The sequence below is a fragment of the Schistocerca gregaria genome, chromosome 6 (genome assembly GCF_023897955.1).
Source record: "Schistocerca gregaria isolate iqSchGreg1 chromosome 6, iqSchGreg1.2, whole genome shotgun sequence".
NCBI classification, from domain to species: Eukaryota; Metazoa; Arthropoda; class Insecta; order Orthoptera; family Acrididae; genus Schistocerca; species Schistocerca gregaria.
The window spans coordinates 32,842,915-32,866,959 of NC_064925.1; the positions used below are offsets into that span (position 1 = coordinate 32,842,915).

Here is a 24,045-nt window from a genome sequence, read left to right on the forward strand (position 1 = left end):
CTAACCTGAATCTACCCAGTTTTCGCTCCCATACAACAAAGTTGGTCGAAAGATTGAACGGTGCACAGATAAATTAGTCTTGGTACTGACTTCCTTCTTGCAGAAGAGAGTGGATCGCAGCTGAGCGCTCACTGCATTAACTTTGCTACACCTCGCTTCCAGTTCTTTCACTATGTTGCCATCCTGTGAGAATATGCATCCTAAGTACTTGAAACCGTCCACCTGTTCTTTGTTCCTCCTATTTGGCACTCAATCCGTTTATATTTCTTTCCTACTAACATTACTTTCGTTTTGGAGATGCTTATCATCATACCTTTGTCCTTACATTTCTGATCTAGCTCTGAAATATTACTTTGCAAACTTCCAATCGAATCTGAATCTGCCATCACGACTAAGTCATCCGCATACGCAAGACTGCTTATTTTGTGTTCACATACCTTGATCTCACCCAGCCAGTCTATTGTTTTCAACATATGATCCATAAATAATATGAACAACAGTGGACACAGGTTGCAGCCTTGTCTTACCCCTGAAACTACTCTGAACCATGAACTCAATTTACCGTCAACTCTTAACTGCTGCCTGACTATCCATGTAAAGACCTTTAATTGCTTGCAAAAGTTTGCATCCTATTCCATAATCTCGTAGAACAGACAATAACTTCCTCCTAGGAACCCGGTCATATGCCTTTTCTAGATCTATAAAGCATAGATACAATTCCCTGTTCCACTCATAACACTTCTCCATTATTTGCCGTAAGATCTGGTCCTGACAACCTCTAAGAGGCCTAAACCCACACTGATTTTCATCCAATTGGTCCTCAGCTAATACTCGCACTTTCCTTTCAACAATACCCGAGAAGATTTTACCCGCAACGCTGATTAAAGAGATACCTTGTTACAATCTTTTCTGTTTCCATGTTTAAAGATTGGTGTGATTACTGCTTTTGTCCAGTCTGATGGAACCTGTCCCGACTCCCAGGCCATTTCAGTTATCCTGTGTACCCATTTAAGACTTGACACTCCACTGTATTTGATGAGTTCCGACTTCATTTCATCCACCCCAGCTGCTTTTTCTCCACTTCCTCAAATGTGATCCTATTTCCATCATCATTCCTATCCCATTCTACCTCGAAATCTGAAACATTACTGATCGCATTTTCACCTATATTGAGCAACTCTTCAAAATATTCCCTCCATGTGCCTAAGGCATCCACAAGATTCACCAGCAGTTTCCCTGGCCTGTCCAAAATATTTGTCATTTCCTTCTTATCTCCCTTTAGAAGACTGCTAATTACACTACAGAATGGTTTTCCAGCAGCTTGACCCATAGTCTCCAACCTGTTTCCAAAGTCTTCCCAAGATTTCTTCTTGGATGCTGCAATTATCTGTTTGGCTTTGTTTCTTTCTTCAACATAACTTTCTCTGTCTACCTGAGTTCTAGTATGTAGCCATTTTTGATACGCCTTCTTTTTCCTTTTACAGGCTGCCTTGACTGTGTCATTCCACCAAGCTGTTTGCTTCATCCTACTTTTATACACTACTGTTCCAAGACATTCTTTAGCCACTTCCAGTACTGTGTCCCTGTACCTCGTCCATTCCTTTTCCAATGACTGTAATTGACTACATTCAACTAACTGGTACCTTTCTGAGATCAGTGTTATGTACTTGTGCCTGATTTCCTTATCCTGTAGTTTCTCCACTCTTATCCTCCTACATATGGACCTGACCACCTACACTTTCGGCCTCATAATCCCAATTTCACTGCAGATTAAATAATGATCAGTGTCATAAAAGAATCCCCTGAATACACGTGTGTCCCTCACAGCCTTCCTGAATTCCTGATCTGTTCGTATATGGTCAATGACAGATCTGGTTCCCCTGCCTTCCCAAGTATACTGGTGGATGTTCTTATGTTTAAAAAAGGAGTTTGTGATTACTAAGCCCATACTGGCACAGAAATCCAAGAGTTGTTTCCCGTTCCTGTTGGCCTCCATATCCTCTCCAAATTTATCCATAACCTTTTCATACCCTTCTGTTCGATTTCCAATCCTGGCATTAAAATCACCCATGAGCAGAACACTGTCCTTGTTCTTTACTCTAACCACTACATCACTGAGTGCCTCATAAAAGCTATCCATCTTATCTTGATCTGCCCCTTCACAATGCGAATATACTGACACAATCCTAATTTTCTTGCTAGACACTGTCAAGTCTATCCACATCAGTCGTTCGTTTACATACCTTACTGCAAATACACTGGGTTCCATTTCTTTCCTGATGTAAAGCCCTACACCCCATTGTGCTATTCCTGCTTTCACTCCTGACAGGTAGACTTTGCATTCTCCCACTTCCTCTTCTTTCTCACCCCTTACCCGAATGTCACTAACAGCTAAAACGTCCAGCCCCACCTTACATGCAGCCTCTGCCAGCTCTACCTTCTTCCCAGAGTAGCCCCCATTGATATTAATAGCTCCCCATCTCATTACCATTTGTTTGCCAAATCGTATTTTAGGAGTCCCTGGTTTGCCAGTTAGAGGTGGGACTCCGTCACCTCCAAAGGTCCGAGGCATTTTGCTCTGATTGTCTCCAGCATCATATTTAAAGTATCGGGGAAGCAGGTTGCTAGCCTTACTTGCCCCAAGTCCCATTGAGTTTTACCCCTAACGGTTGAGGGACTAACCGGTGGATTTGGTAGTCTTTGCCGTATGAACACAAAGGTGACCACGGCTCAGAATATGTCCGAGATGCCCATCCTTATTCCAAAGTAACTGGTATCCCGACTGTCGGGACCGCTTGCTTGGCCATTCACACGTTGCCCGTGGTTCATGAACTAGGACATGACTACAGGAACCCGCACCATGAACCCGTCTCTAAATCATTTTGCAATTTGTTTTGGTCATCTGATGACTTTAAATGACGGTAAATGACAGCTTTATCTGCAAAAAATTTAAGAGGGCTACTCAGATTGTCTCCTATGTCCTTAATATAGTTCAGGAACAATAGGGGGCATATAACACTTCCTGGGGGAACGCCGGCTATTACTTCTGTTTTACTCGATGACTTTCCATCTATTACTACGAACTGTGACCTTTCTGACAGCTAATCACGAATCACGGAGTTGAGGTGATATTCCATAGGCACGCAGTTTGGTTCGAAGACGCTTGTGAGAACGGTGTCGAAAGCCTTCTGTAAAACCAAATATATGGAATCAATTTGAGATCCCCTGTCGATAGCACTCATTGCTTCATGAGTATAAAGAGCTAGTTGTGTTTCACAAGAACGGTATTTTCTGAATCCGTGCTGACTATGTGTCAATATATCGTTTTCTTCGACGAATTTATAATGTTCAAACACAGTATATGTTCTAGAATCCTACTGCAAATCGACGTTAGTGATATGAGCCTGTAATTCAGCGGATTAGTCCTATTTCCCTTTTTGGGTACTGGTGTGACTTGAGCAATTTTGCAGTCTTTAGGTCCGGTTGAATATAACTGCTAAATATGGAGCTATTGTATCAGCATACTCTGAAAGGAACCCGAGTGGTATACAATCTGGACCGGAGGCCTTGCCTCATTTAAGCTGCTTTGCTACATCGAAGATACCTACTTCTATGTTTCTCATCACGGCAGTTGTTCTTGATTGGAAATCAGGAATATTTACTTCGTCTTCCTCGGTGAAGGAGTTTCGGAAACCCGTGTTTAATGACTTTGCTTTTGTGACAGTGTGGTCAATAACGCCACCGTTGTTATCGCGCAGTGAAGGTATTGATTGCGTCTTGCCACTGGTGTGCTTTATATATGGCCAGAATGTATTTTGGTTTTCTGCCAGATTGCGAGACAGAGTTTCATTGTGGAAAGTATTATAAGCATGTCTCACTAAAGAACGCGCTATCTTTCGAACTTGTGCAATACTTTGCCAATCTTGGGAATTTTCCGTTCTTTTAATTTTGGCAAGCATTTTTTGTTGCTTCTACATCAGCGAGCTAACCCATTTTGTGTACCACGGGGAATCAGAACCATCACTTATTAATTGATGTGGTATACATCTTTCAATTTCCGTCGATACTGCCTCTTTGAAACCATACCACATCTTTTCTACGCGTACACGATCAGAACGGAAGGAGTGGAGACTGTCTCTTAAGAGGGCTTTTTTTAAATAGATGTGCTTTGCGTTTCTTTTTGATGCTCGAGGGTGTTACGGTATTCACCCTAGCAGCAACTGCCTCGTGGTATCTAATTCCTGTAACCGTCACGATACTTCCTATTTGTCCAGGATTATTTGTTGCTAACGGGTCTAGTATGCTTTCGCTCCGAGTGGGCTCACCTATTAATGTTAAACAAAACAAATTTATGACTGCAATTTGTACAACCTCGGGGTGTGCTGTAATACGGTTGTGTTAAAAGATGAGCAGTACAGACTGCTTAGAATTTAAGAGAGCTTTAGAGAACTCAAGATCAAATAAGGGAGAATGGATCGATAACATTTCATCGTAATTTCTAAAATCATTATCGGAAGTGGCAACAAAACGACTATTCACGTTGGCGTGTAGAACGTATCAGTCTGGTAATGTACCGTCTAACTTTCGGAAAAATATCATCCATACAATTACGAAGACTGCAAGAGCTGACAAGTGCGAGAATTATCGCACAATCAGGTTAACAGCTCATGCATCCAAGTTTCTGACAAGAATAATATACAGAAGAATGGAAAAGAAAATTGAGGATGTGTTACATGACCATCAGTTTGGCTTTAGGAAAGGGAAAAGCGTGACAGAGGCAATTCTGACGTTGCGGTTGATAATGGAAGTAAGACTAAAGAAAAATCAAGACACGTTCGTAGGATTTGTCGACCTCGAAAAAGCTTTCGACAGTGTAAATTGGTGCAAGATGCTCGAAATTCTGAGAAAAATACGGGTAACTAATAAAGAGAGACGGGTAACATACAACATGTTCAAGAACCAAGAGGGAATAATAAGGGTGGACGATCAAGAACGAAATGCTCGGATTAAAAACGGTGTAAGACAAGGATGTACTCTTTCGTCACTACTGTTCAATCTGTACAACAAAGAAGCAATGATGGAAATAAGAGAAGGGTTCAAGAGTGTAATTGAAATTCAAATTCAAAGGCTATCAGTGATACTATTCGCCGATGATATTGCTATTCTGAGTGAAAATGAAGAATTACACGATGTGCTGAATGGAATGAGTAGTCTAATGAATACAGAATATGGATTGAGAGTAAATAGAAGAAAGACGAAAGTAGTGAGAAGTAGCAGAAATGAGAACAGCGAGAAACGTAACATCAGAATTCCTGATCAGGAAGTAGATAAAGTTAAAGAATTCTGCTACCTACGCGGAATTACGGGCGGACCAAGGAGGACATCAAAAGCAACCTAGCACCAGCGAAAAGGGCATTCCTGGCAAAGAGGAGCCTACTGGTACCGAACACAGGCCTTAATTTGAGGAAGGAATTTCTGCGAGTGAACGTTGAGTACAGTATTGTACGGCAGTGAAACAATTCTGTGGGAAAATCGGAACAGAAGGCAATCGAAGGTTTAGAGATGTGGTGCTACAGACGAATGTTGAAAATTAGGTGGACTGATAAGGTAAGGAATGAGGAGGTTCTGCGCAGAATCGGAGAGGAAAGGAATATGTGGAAAACGCTGACAAGGAGGAGGGGCAGGATGATAGGACATCTGTTAAGACTTCAGGAACTGGTTTCCTTGGTTCAAGAAGGAGTTGTAGAGGGCAAAAACTGCAGAGGAAGACAGACTGGAATAGATCCAGCGGACAATTGAGGACGTGGGTTGCAAGTACTACTCTGAGATGAAGAGGTTGGTACAAAAGAGAGAAATTCGTGGCGGGCGCATCATCAAACCACTTACAAGACTGATGACTAAAAAAAATAAAATAAAAACCTACTCGAAAAGCAGTAATAAGGTAGTATCCTGTCATATAATAAGAATGTTTGAAGTTATTATGCCAGTAGGTAGGTGTAACAGTATTTGGGGATTAGGAGCAAAATGACGACGTCGGCTCTATCGTAGGCAGAACAGGTGGTAGGTTTGGCTTCATTGGCTGGATACTAGAAAAATGCAGTAAGGCTGCAAAGGAGACGGCTCACAAAACTGTCATGCTTACCGTGTTAGAATACTTGTCAAATCAGTAAGACACATGTAGGACTGACGAGAGATCCAAATAACGGCAGCAGAAATGGTCACAGATGTGTTTAACCTTCGAGTGGGCGACACGAAAATGTTCAAAACCCTAATTGGGAGATGTTGGAAGACGGACGCCAACTCTGCTGCGAAAGCTCGGCTAGAGATTTGGAAGACGCGGTACTAGGTGAGAAATGTGAGCCGCCGGAAGCGGCCACGCAGGCCGGAGGCGCCTGAGCGGCCGTTCTGCGCGCTCCGCACCTCTGCCGGCGAGCCGCGGGCTGGCGGCGTGTATCCCGTCCTCTGCGTAGCAACGGAGCGCTGCGGCTTCCACCTGGGGAAGACGATGCTGCTGTCTGGTTTGAGGGATGCCCATACAAAGTCACACACTCCAATCTAGCCACTGTCACGAGTGATGATGATGATGATATGACGGCGACAACACAAAGAGCCAGTCCCCGGGGAGAGAGGATGGCCATCTCGACCGGGACCCGTACCCGGACGCGGCGGTACAGAGGTAGTAACGCCAGCCACTGTACCCTCCTTGGCACAGCGCTCGAGCAGTGGCCCTTTTGCAGCTTCTTTTTGCTTGGCGTGACGTGCAATGTCCGCGTTTCATCCTCATTCCGCTATTACGCGATTCCACAACATTACGGAGGTGTCCCGAGAGCATAATTCACAACATATCCGCACAGATTCCATCAAAAAGCGTTAATTAAACAGTTCATCCCAGAGAAATTAGGTGTTGGCAAATGTGAAAATTGTCGAACTATCAGTTAATAACACGCTGTTGCAAACTACTGAGACAAATTCTTTACAGACAAATGGAAAACTGGTAGAAGACGACCTCGGGGAAGATCAGTCTGGATTCAGTAGAAATGGAACACGCGAGACAATATTGACACTACGACTCATCTTAGAAGATAGGTTAAGTAAATGCAAAGTTACGTTTCAACGTTTGCAGACTTAGACAAAACGTTCGACAGTGTTGACTGGAATACTCTCTTCAAATTCTGAAGGTGGCCGGGCTAAAAAGCAGAGAGCGAAAGGCTATTTACAGTTTGTACAGAGACCAGATGGCAGTTATAAGAGTCGAGGGGCACGAATGAGAAGTAGTGGTTCAGAAGGGAGTGAGGTAGTGTTGCCGCCTACCCCGACGATATTCAATCTGTATATTGAACAAGCAGTAGAGGAAACAAAAGAAAAATTTGGAGTAGGAATTAAAATCATTAGGAAAGAAATAAAAACTTTCAAGTTTGCCGACGATGTTGTAATTCTGTCAGAGACACCAAAGCACCTGGAAGAGCAGTTCAACGGAATGGACAGTGTCTTGAAAGGAGGATATACGATGAAGATAAACTAAAGCAAAACGATGATAATAGAATCTAGTCGAATTAAATCAAGTGATGCTGAGGGAATTGGGTTAGGAAATGAGACACTTAAGTTTTCCTATTTTGGAACCAAAGTAACTGATGACGGTCGAAGTAGAGAGGATATAAAATGGAGACTCCCTATGGCAAGGAAACCGTTTCTGAAGAAGAGGCATTTTGAACTTGGAATATACAACTAAGTGTCAGGAAGTCTTTCCTCAAAGTATATGTGTGAAGTGTAGGCATGTATGAAAGTGAAACACGGACGATAACTAGTTTAGATAAGAACAGAATAGAAATCTTGGAAATGTTGTGGTACAGAAGAATGCTGAAGATTAGATGGGTAGTCCACATAACTAAAGAGGAGGTACTGAACAGAATTGGGGAGAAGAAGAATTTGTGGCACAACTTGACTAGAAGAAAGGCTCGGTTGGTAGGAAACATTCTGAGGCATCAAGGGATCACCAATTTAGTACTGGAGGGAAGCGTGGAGGGTAAAAATCGTAGAGCGAGACCAAGAGATGAATACACTAAGCAGATTCAGAAGGATGTAGGTTGCAGTAGTTACCTTGCACAGGATAGGGTAGCACAGAGAGATGCATGAAGCCAGTCTCTGGACTGAGCGCAGCAACAACAACAATTACTTCCTGCTGATTAGAAACGTCCGTATTAAAATGCTCAATATGCTATTTTCATGAAAGTTCAGTTGAGGTTTCTTTCACTTTCAAAGAGTATCTGCGATAACCGACGAAATAATACTGATACCGGTTATTCGCAATGCGTCGATTCATCGTTTAGTAGCTTTTCTAAACCTTATTTGGTTGAGTTAATTATTAATCCGGGGTACAAATACATTTCGGATGAATCAATTCTGTCTTGAACGTTACTCCTTGTCAGCCTCCGCACTCGCACTCTTTTTTGCAAGCCTTGTTACTTGGCTACTATACTACACTCTCGTAGTGTAGTTCCAGTGTATAATATGAATATACTCGCACTATGAAAATTCACTTTTACTGAGACAAGTTACAGCTACAGTAATGTTGTATTGTTATTTTAATTACAACATGACAAAGGTAAAACTGTGACTAACTACCCATCTCAAATGCATGGCAGCAACTGATCTCGAATTCAGATCAAATAATACCTGAAACCTCCTGGCAGATTAAAACTGTGTGCCGGACCGAGACTCGAACTCAGGACCTTTGCCTTTCGCGGGCAAGGTTCGCAGGAGAGCTTCTGTAAAGTTTGGAAGGTAGGAGACGAGGTACTGGCAGAAGCAATTCGGTGAGGAGGGGGCGTGAGTCGTGCTGGGGTAGCTCAGTTGGATGCTGGCACGGTAGCTCAGCGTGTTCGGTTAGAGGGTTAGCAGCGCTCTGTAATAAAAAACTGAGTTAATGGATAAACGACGAACTGAAACGGGTGTCTTGCGACGTCCGTCACGAGCAGATGCAACGAACTAAAACGAACAAAATGAGATTAAAAAAAAAAGTTGGTAGAGCATTTGCCCGCGAAAGGCAAAGGTCCCGAGTTCGAGTCTCGGTCCGGCACACAGTTTTAATCTGCCAGGAAGTTTCCTTTCAGCGCACACTTCGGTGCAGAGTGAAAATCTCATCTGCAAATAATACCTCTTTTTTTTTTTACAATTAATGAATAACATGCAGCCATACCGCAAACTCGACTTCCTTGCAATTCCAGACTCACAGACACCTTAGACTCGTCGGATCATCTGTACTTTAGACCGGATGGACGTCGCTCGGCTGTGCCGCTCGGTGAACCGTGAAACAGAAAAACATAAAGCGACAACAATAGCGTGCTCCAGAAGCGCTAAAAACACGAGTGTTGTTGTTCACTATTGTGACGCTACGCAGTGGACAAGGTGAAGTCAAGTTAATCGTCGGATGTTTTTACTGGTCACCTGGTTCCCCCATAACAGTTGTGCAGTCTTTCAAAGAAACTCTGCGCCCAGTAGCGTGGAAAAGCCCTGGAGTAGTTCCGAACACGTTTTCCGATAACTGTCTTGACCAGCTAGTTCAACAATGCACACACAATTGAACGTTTTAGACCTTGTTGCTAGAGACAGACCGCACCTTGCCGACACACTCAGTACAGACACAGCGATTAGTGATCATGATGTCTTCACAGCGCTGATGGTTACTAAAGTTAATAAATTGTTGTTAATGCGTGTTCTAGGGCTAGCGTCCTTGGTTAGTAACCAAAACATTCTGCGTCCCGATGTAGAACTCAGCCACAGCTTAAATTTTAAGTAAACATAATCAGCAATGGTGACCGAGGACTTTCGACGTAAGAAGTCACCCTCGTTCTGCCAATGCCATTGTTAAAATGGTCGGAGAAACCGACTGTGGTTCATCCCACTTCCTTGCCCCTGGGGTGGGAAACTTCCTCGAAAAGGAGCAAGAATCAGCAATGATCACGACATGAGGAAGCAGAAGGCAATGTAAATCACTGCATTAAGCACACATACTGTTTATTCACAGAAGACGTGGCCTGTAAGTGAAAAATTGTCGTGGTGACCTCTTCATTCGTAAAGGACTCCGGATTAATTTCCCATTGAGACCTCCAAGAGGGGACTGCCAATGGGGAGGTGATCGAATAATCAATGAAGGGATAACATTCTACGTGTCGGAGATTGGAATACCAGATGTTTGAACGTAAGAGGAAAACAAGAATCTCTCAAAAAAGAAATGCAAAGGCTTAGTCTAGATATGGTAAAGGTCAGTCAAGTGAAATTGAAAGGAGACAAGGATTTCTGGTCAGAGGAATATCGGGTAAGATCAGCAGCAGCTATAGGGTAAGATTAGCAGCAGCAGAAAATGGTGTAATGGGAGTGCGATTTGATGTGAATCTGGAGGTAAGGTAGAGTGAACAGTTCAGTGGCAGCGCTGCTCTCGTCAGATCCGGCGGCAAATCAACGCCGACAACGGTAGTTTAGGTATCCATACGGACGTCGCAAGCAGACGAAGCAGAGACGGAGAAAGCATAAGAGGACCCTGAACGGCTAATTCAGTACGTAAAGGGAGATGAAAATAAATAATCATGGGGGACACAGTAGTAGGGAAAGGAATAGAAGTATGGGTTACAGGAGAGTATTGGCTTGGTGCTATGAGTAAGAGAGGAGATCGACGAATTCAGTTCTGCAACAAATTTCAGGTGATAATAGCGAATACTATTCAACAATCACAAGAGATGAGGTATACTTGGAAACGACCCGTACAGACGAGTAGATTCCACCTGGACCACATCATGTCAGAGATTCCAAAAGTACATATTGGAATGTGAGGCTTACCCGTGTGCAGAGATATAGGCTCAGATGACAGTTTAGTAATGGTGAAGAGAAAACTGAAGTTTAAGAGAGTCGTCCGAAAGAATCACTGATGAAGGAAACGTGATACGGAAGTACTGAGGTATGAGGCACGCTTGAAGTTCGCTAAGGATGCGGATATTAAGTGAGGAAATGCTGCAGTAGGCAGTTCAATTTAAGAAGAGTGGACGTCTCTGAAAAGAGCAATCACAGATGTTGCACAGACAAATATAGATATAAGGAAGGTAATTGCTAAGAAACCTTGGATAACAGAAGCTATATTTCAATTGATCGACGACAGACGGATGTACCAAAACGTTCAGCAGTATAAAACCCGTAGAAATAAACAGTTAATGCAGGACAGATATGGTGAAATGGTTCCAGGAAAAATATGAACAAATCGAAAAAGAAATGATCGTCGGAATAATTGACCCAGTATAAAGAAAAGCGAAAACAACCTTTGGTGAAATTAAAAACAATGGCCGTGACATTAAGAGACAGGAGTTGCACTGTTAAATGCAGATGTGGCAACATATGAAAATGTGTTTCAGATACCGCTACTAGTCACAAAATTTGTTGAATACTTAATTACTTATTTAGTGATAAGTTTCGCCAAATTTCCGTCACTTCCGTAGCTGCAGGGCAGTTTCAAAATGGCGTCTATAGGTGATGTACGTTACAAGCAACGTGTCGTCACTGAATTTCTCACTGCAGATAAAGAACCCGTGGGGAATAGTCACAAACGCTTGTGCAAAGTCTATGGAGCATCTGCTGTCGACAGAAGTTCAGTTAGTCGCTGGGCACGGAGGGTGAGGTCGTCAGAAGGCGGTTCGGCGGAGCTGCACGAGTTGCAGCGGTCGGGGAGACCGTCCACGGCTGCCACACCCGACGTGTTGCGGCGAGCTGATGTCATTCGCGAGGACAGATTAAAGGATGCCATTCGTGGAAGACATCTTGAGGACGACGAAGAGGTGATTCACACAGTGAAATACTGGCACCACCACCAGGACAAGGATTGGTACCGACAGGGCACACACGCCCTTGTTCGCGCCGGAGGAAGGCCGTAGAACGGGATGAAGATTACATGAAAAAATATGACGTGTAGATAAAGCACCATTCTTTCGTGTGTAGAATCCTCTTTATATTAAACTAGGAATTGTTGAATAAAAAATGCGTTGCATTACTTTCTGGGCAGCCCTTGTAGTATTTTGTAAAACAAACACTTCTCGTGGCGTGGCGTTCTCCTCTGATGTACTGAGGTATTGCTATTTCCACGGCTGTCTTGGATTTCTTCACTACTGTTCGCAAACTTCACAAGGGTCAGTTTATAACACGATAACACAAAACAAAATCAACAGCGTAGGCAAGAAGATGGCTGTCAAAACAAGGTCAGTTTCGATTTGAGTATCGATATGTCGATCGTGGTATTGTCAGTAGCAGTGTCTTCTACACGTCTTGCCGTCATATTACTGATGTTCGTTGGCGTAATATGAGCGACTGTGACAATTTTGGTAACACAAATGACAGTATAAAAGCTTTTATTTTAAGAATTACAAAGACATTTCCGGGGTCTATACTCATATATAACCTTAATGTCATGTATTTACTATTTTCAGAATACTGAATTGAAATTCATGAAGTAGTGTGAATTTTTGAGCTCTATCATTTTATTTTGCCACTTCTGACGCACAAGAAATTGTACTCTGTATTTCTTAAGTAAGAAACTTTTACAGACCCGAAAATTTCATCTACTTGAGTTACAAACATAGCTCTTTAGCTAATTAAAATTAAGAACAAACATATGACATACTTATTGGCGCTAAAGAGATCTATACCGGGCGAGAATTTGAGGCAATTACGTGATTCTTCTAGGAGATACGGAGTGGCCGTAGATTTATTTCGGGTGAAAGATGCACGCCTGAGTACAATCATGAAATAATAAACGCTTTACTTAATGTTTTACATCAGTCTGGTTTTCATTTAGCTGCCCCTAATAATTATTTAAATACAAATTAGGTTTTAATATGCTACAATTCTAAATCGGACTGAAAAGTGTAAAATAATTTTTCCTAGCCCCATATGGATAATCATGAAAATTTTGTGGTTGTGAGTTTTTAATAGCTATGAAAAAAACTGTGATTTCAAACGAAAAACGAGGGCGACTGCAACAGACAATATTACGGATGTCCGCTATCCATCATCGGCTACGTATTGTATACGCCCTACGTATTTAGTTAAAGTTTTACAGTTATTTTTATAGTTATTAAAAATTCACAAATTTCCTGGACTATGTGCATGGGGCAAACAAAATATTTTATAGTGCTTAGTCCGATTTAAAGACCTGGTACATTAAAAATTAATTTTTACTTAAATAGTTCTTTTCTGATTTTGTCTTGTGTGCGTCAAATTTTTCAATGGCTACCAAACATTTTGAGAAGATCACACCAGAAGAGCCACGTGGTAAATTGTAGATTTACTTCAGTTTATTTTCATCTGAGTCAACCAGCGCATTGCTTCCTCCAGCGCGTATCTCGCTAAAAGACCTTGACACTGATTTTTTGCGATTTGTTTGACACTGATTTTTTGGGTGGGAAGAATTAATTAGAATTTAATCAAACTTAGACATCACTTCATATTTCTAAGAATTTTTGTGAATTTTGTTGTATTATTTCAGCCATAAATAAAAGAGTTACTCTGTAATGTCAACTGAAGGTTGTGAGTATAGCTCTCCAACGGCGTGCAGTGTAGCCATTCCGATTTTCATCTGAAAACCAAAAGGTTTTGATTTTACATTAATAAATTATTTTCTAAGAATATGAACCTCAATGCAGGTAAAAATAATGAAAATTAGAAATTTTGCAGGCGTTGGAATAATTTACTTCGACTTTCACGATTTTCTCTCTAATTATGCAAAGAAAAATACCCTTAGAATCATGATATCATCTCACAAGTTGGTTCATATAATTCGTAATTTTATAAAGAATGATACTATCAGTTTTCACAATGATCGGTTCTATACTTTTTGAGATAGACTGCACGCAACTGTGAAAAAAGTGATTTCGAGATAAACGCGTTTGAAAAATAAATTCTAGTAAACTTGAAATTCTAGAAAGTTAACAATAATGTCAAATGTTTACCGATTAATATGCGATTCCAGCACCATGTAGTAATTCCTCATAGGCTTCGTTTTACGCTTGCAGCACTTCTTTCGGAGCTTTCTTCGATTCCGATGAACTACGCCGATTCTGTCGGCTCATGCGCTGGTTGTCCATTTGTTCGGCATAATTGAAGCTTAGCCTGCCTACTGCAATTCCTGCCTCGTTCGTGGCCATCAGAAGGGATAAATTTTCTTCGTTGAATAAGCCCGTTGCTAAATACGACTTTTAGTCCACAGTGCAAGTGTTTAGGAACTCATCGCCAAATAGTGGAATTAAAACTTTCATTTGCATTTCGTGTGTGGTCACCTAAACGTCTGTCCAGTAATTCATCCCTTGATAAATCTTCATATATTGGAAGAATTTCCTTCTGTGCGTCAGAGTGCAATGAAGTAGGGCGCGGTTCGTGTCCCATTCCAAGGGCTGTTCATTTCTGCCCCTCGCACCAGCTGTCTTCTCCCTCTGGGCAATATTCGTGTCGAGGGTTTTCATCCGTGGAAATCATATGATAGTATGTCGCCATAATTGCTTTTTTTCATGTTTTGCACACTATCTATATGCCTTCGAATAGCTAGTTCGTAATAAGTGCTGAGCCTTTTCACTAATGACTCTGTGTGTTTGCCTTTTGCCCCAAGCTTTTTAATTTTTCGAATGTTTCGTAGTCGAATTCCCATTCTCTTCTGGACGTGACATATACATTCACTTTTTAAAACTTGATGTTTGTATGCTCATAAAATATAAACGAATGCGAATTTCGCTATGAAATTTTGGCAGCGTGTTCTTGGATAGTTAAGCTAATGATTTATTCAATAAAAAAATCGGATTTTTTGAACCTCTTAATGTTCACCCCCCCCTTAAATATGCTAGTGCGATCAGCCAAAAGAGTGTTTCTTTCCATATTTAGCCCCATTACCACTTTCATAGCAATGACTTTTAAAGTCGGTTACATTTGTCTAAGCAGTGTCTACGAAAACTGAAAAGTCATGCTGCATTTGTATGTAAGCTTTTGTTCAGACTTCTGACGTATTGCTTATAAAATGTGGGCAAATCAGTGTTCGCAGCATGCACTGCTGGTTACTCTAAAACCCACTGTCTCTGAGAGGGGTTAAAACTTGGTGTGTCAACATGTAATGAACGCAATTCCATCACCTCGTCGTTGGCCCATACGTAATTAATGAGTCTCTAAATAACCGTTACTAACTACAGCTGTTAACACGTTTGCTACCTCAGTTATTGGAAGACCTCCCATCGGAGATAAGGCTATCCATGTGGCAGCAACACGCGGATATCCTCCCATTCGGCACAGATAATTACAGATCACATTAAGAGAACATCTCTTGATGGTTGAGTGCTAAACGCGAGAGTGTTACGCAGACCCGCAACAGAGTTCCGTCGCAGACGCAACAAGAGAGGCGTTGCCCATCACGGAGAGCCGAGAAGTTTCGAGCAACATATTACCAGGACCAATCGAATGAAAACGAGACAGATGGGAAAAAATTAACGAGACTGCTTGTTATCTTAGAAGTAATCGCCATAACTGTTAACATATTTATCCCACTGTGAGACAAAACGCTTAATGCCTTCATGAAAAAACGTTTGCGGTTGCCAATGGAATCACGATTGCAGCCAGGCGCGCACCTCTTCGTCCACAGCAAATCGACGGTCACAAATGTCTTTCTTCGGGGCTGCAAAAATATGAAAAAAGCGTGGGGGAGTGATGGCGAATGCGTGTGTAAGGGCGTAGGCGTAGGCGAAACAGCACCATTATCCTGCAACGGAATGACGCGGTCCATCAATATTTCTGTGTGTTGGAACGTGACAGCGCCCAGGAATGATGGTGGACTGCGTCAGGCTGTTGCAGGATAATGCCTGCCCATATCTTGCCAAAGTTATTTAGAGTAAGCTGCACAAGTTTCACTGGGAAGCTCTCACACATCCCCCGCTACGTTCCCTATCTCTCTCCGTCCGATTTCCGTATTTTTGGAGCCCCGAAGAAAGACATTTTTCGCCGTCTATTTGTTTGGACAAAGAGGTACTGTCATGATACAGTAGGTAACCGCAAATATTTTTCCACGAAGGAATTGCCTGACAGTGCGATGAATGTACGACGGCCTTCTGAAACGTAATATCTACGAAAATTTTTGTATTTCAAAACTCTTATAACTTTTCTAATTAAGACAAACTTAACATTCTACACGTTTATTCTTCATGCCCACATATTTATTTCTCAATAGAGGAACCCTGGCGACGAACACATTTCCCCCAACGACAGACCAGTTTGTTGACACATCCACCGCAGAATGCTTGACTTGGTTGACGGAGTCGCAACCTCACCTCTGTTTGCACCGCTTCATCACTATGAAAGTGAAGTCCTCGAAGGTGTTCTTGAAGTCTTGGAAACAGATGAAAATCGGACTGGGCGAAATCGGAACTGTATGGAGGATGTTCGATGACAGCGAACAAAAGGCGACGGGTTGCTGCAGATGCCGCAGCGGTCCTGCGTGGCATCGCGTTGTCGAGCTGAATAAGAGGGTGTTGTGTTCCGTCTGTGGACCAACCCTTCCACCACGAAACACAATCAGGCCTGTAGCGCGCTCTTTCTCAAGCACCGACATAGTTACTCTACGCAACGCATATTGCATGTTACACGCTACATTTCGGAGCCGTTGGCGGCAGAGGGCTACAAATACGTAGACGTGAAGAATAAAGATGTAGTATGATAGTATGATGTTATTAGTATAAAATTAACTTTATATTAATTTAACTTAATATTTATTAACTAAATAATCTATTCATTGATAATTAAGTTTTTTATTTCATTAGCAGAACATTAGTACTCGCTTTTTCTGTATATTTTGGTACATTTCATAATTATTTCTCATTTTCCAACCATCTCTACTACTTATTGCAGTCATTATTTTTCTAGAAGTCCATCTCTGAAATGTCTGTATTTTTTGCTGTTTATAGTTCAACGTTCACATGCATATAACAACTACTCTGGTCTTACCGTTGTGTTGTAGTGGTAGTGTTTTAGTTTTGTATCTCTGGAGTTTCATTTTTACTAATATACGTGTACTGCACATTTTTCTCGTCCATTCTACATCTACATCTACATTTATACTCCGCAAGCCACCCAACGGTGTGTGGCGGAGGGCACGTGCCACTGTCATTACCTCCCTTTCCTGTTCCAGTCTCGTATGGTTCGCGTGAAGAACGACTGTCTGAAAGCCTCCGTGAGGGCTCGAATCTCTCTAATTTTACATTCGTGATCTCCTCGGGAGGTATAAGTAGGGGGAAGCAATATATTAGATACCTCATCCAGAAACGCACCCTCTCGAAACCTGGACAGCAAGCTACACCGCGATGCAGAGCGCCTCTTTTGCAGTCAGCCACTTGAGTTTGCTGAACACCTCCGTAACGCTATGACGCTTAGCAAATAGCCCTGTAATGAAACGCACCGCTCTTCTTTGGATCTTCTCTATCTCCTCCGTCAACCCGACCTGGTACGGATCCCACAGTGATGAGCAATACTCAAGTATAGGTCGAACGAGTGTTTTGTAAGCCACCTCCTTTGTTGATGGACTACATTTTCTAAGGACTCTCCCAATGAATGTCAACCTGGCACGTGCCTTACCAACAATTATTTTATATGATCATTCCACTTCAAATCGTTCCGCACGCATACTCCCAGATATTTTACAGAAGTAACTGCTACCAGTGTTTGTTCCGCTATCATATAATCATACAATAAAGGATCCTTCTTTCTATGTAATCGCGATACATTACATTTGTCTATGTTAAGGGTCAGTTGCCACTCCCTGCACCAAGTGCCTATCCGCTGCAGATTTTCCTGCATTTCGCTGCAATTTTCTAATGCTGCAACTTGTTGTTTCTGCAAGATATTCATTTTTAGTAATTCGCTGTACTTTACCTATTTGTGTTTCTATGTATTTTGGTGGATGTTTTATATTTGTCATGGATTTTTGTCTTTTAGCTAGAAGTTCTGAAAGTATTTCTACTGGTTGTTCTTCCCAGAAGGTTTTTTTTTTTTAACTACGTTTCTCATATTTTCTAAAGGTATTGCAAAATCGTTTGTAGACACCAGGGACAGTACATTAGTTCCATTTGATCTCCTTCCAAGAATTTAAGTTTTGTGATTTTTTTTATCTCAGTATTCCTGATTCAACCTCCGTTTTTTTCTTAAAAAATCATGATTAACCATCGGAATACCAACGAGGGGTGGAGTACTTTATACCCGCCTCTTGAAAATATTTAATGAAGCCAGGGAGTGCATATTTTTAAATTTTGAAAAAAGTAGTTATTATTCTTAATGAAGTCTTCTTCCTGATTCCAAAAGTGGTTCAAATTTTTCAGTTTAATTTAATCCAAAAAGTTAAGTCGTAGTAGTGGACGTGAATTCTCACCCTGAATATCATATTAATTATTTTTAGACTCAAGAGTCCACTTACACATCAATATATAAAGTATAAATATATAAATTTTTAAGGAAATTTGTAATTTATTTATAATTCTTCTGTGCTGGCCTTAAGGTACCTCTCCTTGCAAATATGTATAAATGAAAGTGTGTTCTGTTCGTATTATTAACAGTGAACTAAAAGATATTTTCAGGCCGTAGACCCTAGTTATACATCGGTGCCTGTTTAAAAATTGTACTGTTAATACAATTCACCAACGATTAACAAATTTTGTTATCTAATTTTTACCCCCTCCCTCGGTATTGCGAGCGTTAAACAGTAAATATGATAAGCCATGTGCTTGTTTAACATCAGTTGTTACCAGGTATGGAAGTATGAAACCGGAATTTCTGTGTAGGTGGTGCGAGCCGTCAGTGTGGGGCCCGCGACACCGCGTCCTGTAACGGCTGACGATGAATGTCAGCACGTAGTAACCCAAGTCCCTTACATCGGTATCTGTTTCAAACCCGTAAACATGTCGAGGTTTGTGTCTACGAACTACGATATGCGCACAGTACTGGTTTTCTATTATCAATCGAAGGAAACTGCCGCAGAATCGCATCGAATGCCTGTCGAAGCTTTCGGTGAACATGCACTTGGGAAAACACAGAGTTTCGAGTGGATTTAGACGTGAGAAACGATGAGCGCGACAAACCACCGAAGACGTTCGAAGAAAAATGATTGGAGGCCTTATTGGACGAACATGATACTCAGACTCAATTGGAACTAGCAGAACAATTGAATCTGACGCAGAAAGCCGTTCCTCTTCGGTCGAAAGCTGTGGGAAAGGTGTAGAAAGTGAGAAATGGGTTCCGCACGAACTGAATTAAAGACAGCGAGCAAATCAAAAGACCCCTTGTGAAATGCTGCTCGCCAGATACAAATAGAAGGTTCTCCATGGAATAGCGACAGGCGATGAAAAATGGGCTCATTTTGAGAATCCTAAACGTTGCAAATCGTGGGTGATTCCAGGCAAACAGTCGACATCCACTGGAAGACCAAATCGGTATGGAAAGAAGACAATGCTTTGCGTTTGGTGGTACAAGAAAGGCATCATCTCTTACGAGCTGCTAACATCTGGTGAAACTGTTAACACTGATCGCTACCGACAGTAAACTATAGATTTAAATCGAGCATTACGTGAAAAACGACCGGAATATCGAATATGGCACGGTAACGCTCCATCACACAAAGCAAAATGGCTCAGGGAAACGAGCGAGGCGTTCAGTTGCGAAATTCCAGGGCACGTGGCTTATTCTCCAGATTTGGCTCAGTCCGATTATCATCCGTTTGCATCACTGGGACACGGTCTCGCTGAACGACGCTCCAGTTCGTACGCAGACGTACAGAAATGGCTCGGTCCCTGGTTCGCTTCAAAAGAAGGAGTGCTTTTTTGGCGTAGCATTCGTAGTGCGCCAGAGAGGTGAGAGAAACGTACAAATAGCAACGGAGATTGTTTCGAGTAAAATAGTGTTTGTCAGTTTCAAACAACAGGCGAGTAATTGTTGCGAGCAGATTCCGGTTTGATAGTTGTGCACGCGCCTGATGCCGTGTGCGTGTGTGTGCAGGTGACGGCGACGGACAGCGACGTGGGCGACAACGCGCGCGTCGCCTACTACCTGTCGGACGGCGAGCGGCAGTTCGCGGTGGACGCGGAGACGGGCGACATCACGACGGCCGAGCCGCTGCACTGCCCGCAGCAGTCGTGCGCCAGCGCGCGCCCGGGCGGCCTCGGCGGCTGCCCCAAGAGCTGCGTGTTCACCGTGTTCGCACGCGACCACGGCAGCCCGCGCCAGGACGGCCGCACCTACGTCACCGTCAACCTGCTCGACGCCAACGACCACGACCCGGTCATCAAGTTCCGCTACTTCCCGTCCACGTCGGGCTTCGCGACCGTCGACGAGAACGCGGCCAACGGCTCGGTGGTGGCGGCCGTGTCGGTCGTGGACCAGGACGAGGGCCCGAACGGCGAGACGACGGTGGAGATTCGCGCCGGCAACGAGCTGGGCCACTTCCGGCTCGACTGCACGCCCAGCTTCGACATCGTGCGCGTGCACGGCGTGCTGGACCGCGAGCAGGTGAGCAAGTACAACCTGACGGTGGTGGCGGCCGACCGCGGCTCGCCGCCGCGCACGGCCACCGCCTTCCTCATCGTGCGCGTCAACGACGTCAACGACCACGAGCCGGTGTTCGCCAAGAGCGAGTACTCGGCCGTGCTGAGCGAGCTGGCGCCCGCGGGCAGCTACGTGGCCAGCATCGCCGCCGCCGACGAGGACTCGGGCGTGAACGCGCGCATCTACTACGCGTTCGTGTCGGGCAACGAGCGCGGCTGGTTCGCCATCGACGAGGACTCGGGCCTGGTGACGACGCGCGCGCCGCTGGACCGCGAGGCGCAGGACACGGCCGAGCTGCGCGTGTCGGCGCGCGACGGCGGGCCCAACCCCAAGTGGGCCTACACGCAGCTCAAGGTGGCCATCCTCGACGAGAACGACGAGCGGCCCCGCTTCTCGCAGGAGCGCATCGAGGCGAGTGCAGCGCGCGGCTCCCTGCCTCTCTCCCCCGCTGCCTGTCCACACTCGCTGCACTCATAAAAAGCCAGTACGACATCGCGGTTTCCTCGTATTTTAGAGTGCACCGCCCCTCGCAGTATTGCCCTTTGAAGCATTTTACCCTTCTTCCGTGTCTTACCGTACGCACAGATTATCGCTGTAAATGTACGACGACAGATTGAATCCCTACGAGCAAAACTCTCAAAGTCACCGTACTCACTTATGCTTTCCCGTCTCGCAACCGCAACGCTTAACCGACCATTACGGTTACGAGGCGGAGTAACACCACCCACGCTCACAACAGAATCGAGTCTACAACATAAAACCACACGCGGTCCGTCAATAACGGCACGAGAAGCGATGCCTTCACTCTTCTCTCTGTAACAGCAGTCTTCAGCTCCACGTTCTCTACAGCCTTATACTCGGTCGCGCGGGAGCGACGACGACAACGATAACGACGCCCCACAGGAAGGATTTTAAACATAAAAAAGCACATTTGCACGATATCGGCCCCTGCAGTCGCCTCCGCGCGTAAATTTTGGCCATAATCGTGACAGTACATAGTTACGTCGTTTCGAGAGCACAGCTTTTGAACTTTGGCGCACTGGGGTTGTTTGTCACTCGCTGTGCCCAGCTGCAGCCCCCTGGCGCCCGGGCGCCAAGTTCTGCACCGCGGAGTCGCAACCGCATCCCACTCACAGGAGCAGGGCCAGGCGGACGCTCCTGCCCGACGTGTCTCGAGACCTTGTTCCAAAACACGTGCCAGTCTGTGTCAAAATAGTGTGTAATATGAGCGCGTAAGGTCTCTACCTCAGACATATGTCTTCGTTCATCTATATTTAAATTGGATCATGGCGGAACATCAGCTGGTATAATTTTAATTAAAAATGGAACTCCTCCAGCTGTACTTAAGATTTCATATTTACTTCGCTAATACTTTCGACGTTGCGTCAACGGCATCTTCAGGCCCTATATAACACACGATACATAAACCAAACAGTGCGAGACATGAGTAGTCCGTGAGGTATTGTACAAAATAAATATATTATAAATATTATATTAACAATGAATTCATTAAAAGCAGTTACATTTCGTTCATTTTTATTAAGATGCAATTTACCATGACATTATTAATCTACATGGTACAAACAAGTACAAATGAGGTTATATATTCACGGTTATTTCCATTACAGATCAATACCAGACATTTGAATAAAATTGGGGTATATATAAGTCTAGGTGGTAAACCGTTACTCTTAGACATAATAATATAGGCATGAAACAGTACTAAAATTGTGTTAACTAACGGGAAGGAAAATATGCATTCCCAATCAGACATATGTAAGGTATGATTCCATTGTTTATTAATAGGGAAACGTGGAAAGGAGTTACGTTTGGATAACACTGTATCGTCATCACTATAAAGTAACAAAGTCACGTCATTCATAACGATACGAAACACGAGTAGGAACTGGAAGAATGGCATGGAACACAGTTAATATTTTAAAAGGTAGTCAATGGTGTAAAATAAATACACATGAGTCAGTTCATGAATCTACTCATTACAACAAAAATTTAAGCTAATATCCCACTAAAATGTATCGTTTCAGTGTCGATGCCTGATTTATGGCCCTGATCCAGGTCTCAAATAATCTAATTCTAATCGGCATGCATTAGGAAAAGAACGATTAAGTACATAACAGTGCTCCAAATAGGAGTAAACAGGGCGTTGTCAGTCAAAACAGTTCGTCACATGTGTAAAATACTTGTGGTTTCTATAGTAACTAATTACTAAATAAGAGTACACAGTAAGATGTACAAAGTATAACTCTCGTATTCTTATAGGCCTACGTAATGTTGTCAAGGGTTGACATAAGTCAACAACAATCACTGAAACGCCCAATAACCCATTTACTTGGACGACTAAAATCTAACATTTACAACATCACTACGCCATAAGTTCTCACTCAGCCATATGTGTTCGGTATCACCTAAACAATATTCTCTTATTGATATTCTGTGGCTTCATACACGTCTCAAAATCAGATTAATAAAACCCAAGCGACTGAAGAATTATTATGAAATGAAGATAACGATTTTCCACTTGCAAGTTAGTCTGGCGAATCTCTTTCGAGAATTACGTTTCTCCAGCAAATGCGCTTCACTTTAACAAAGAAAACGCAAAGTAAATAACGCACAACAGGGAGTTGATGGTTAAAGAGCGTTTCGCTATTTCCTTAATGGCACATTGATTCGAGTCATACATTTACGCTGCGTTTGTGAGTCGCAACATAAAAAACGTGCAAAGCAAAGAGCATCGAGCACCAGCTTCAGGCTAGGAAACGCGCACTTTCACACAGTGGACAAAGCACGCTACAGTGTCACTGAAACATTTCAAGTCCACTCCGCAGTACTCTGCTTGGCTCTTACCCGGTAAATTGTCTCTGAACTTGACAACGAATTGTTTTGGAACACACACGCACGCAGAAGCCATTACACTTTTACTAGTAATGGTGGCGCAGTCTGAACCTGTCCAAGTAGAGAGAGGTCTGTGACACCGGGCGCCCCTTCGCTATCTCTGTTTTGATTGCCCTGCGACCACGACGACGTCACCGAAGGACTACACTGGCTTCCTACCCTAAGCGGCGCACTAATACAGTTTGTTTCAAGTTTTCTTAATGTAAGACAGTTCCTTATTTCTTTCGAAGCTAGATTTAAGACGGATGGAAGAAACTGCTTTTTAGATGGGATTCAAATTTAAAACTAGTGTTTTGGCAGCAGACAGTTCGGGGAATCGAGTTCGTCCACGTCCTGCATCCTGCAGCAGCACACATCGGCACGAAAACGTCGTCGAAATTTCGTGTTACTGGTGACGCAGGACTGCTGCGCATTGCTTTTGCCTTCTTTTCTAAGCCAGCAGCTACACAGACTTCCAATTTCCCCCTTTGTTATTCGAATTATAGCTTCATTTCCAGCAAATAATTTCTTGGACCGCGTAGCCTCTTTCTGCTTATGGGC

The 24,045-nt window shown here is 43.2% G+C and overlaps 1 protein-coding gene across 1 annotated transcript in view; it reads left to right on the top strand.

Moving 5' to 3' along the window:
• Positions 1-24,045, top strand: part of LOC126278037 (cadherin-related tumor suppressor) — an 817,086-nt gene that overhangs the window by 18,108 nt on the left and 774,933 nt on the right. The window contains 1 exon segment of the mRNA XM_049977779.1: positions 20,047-21,003. Within this exon segment, the coding sequence (XP_049833736.1) occupies positions 20,047-21,003 (957 nt within the window).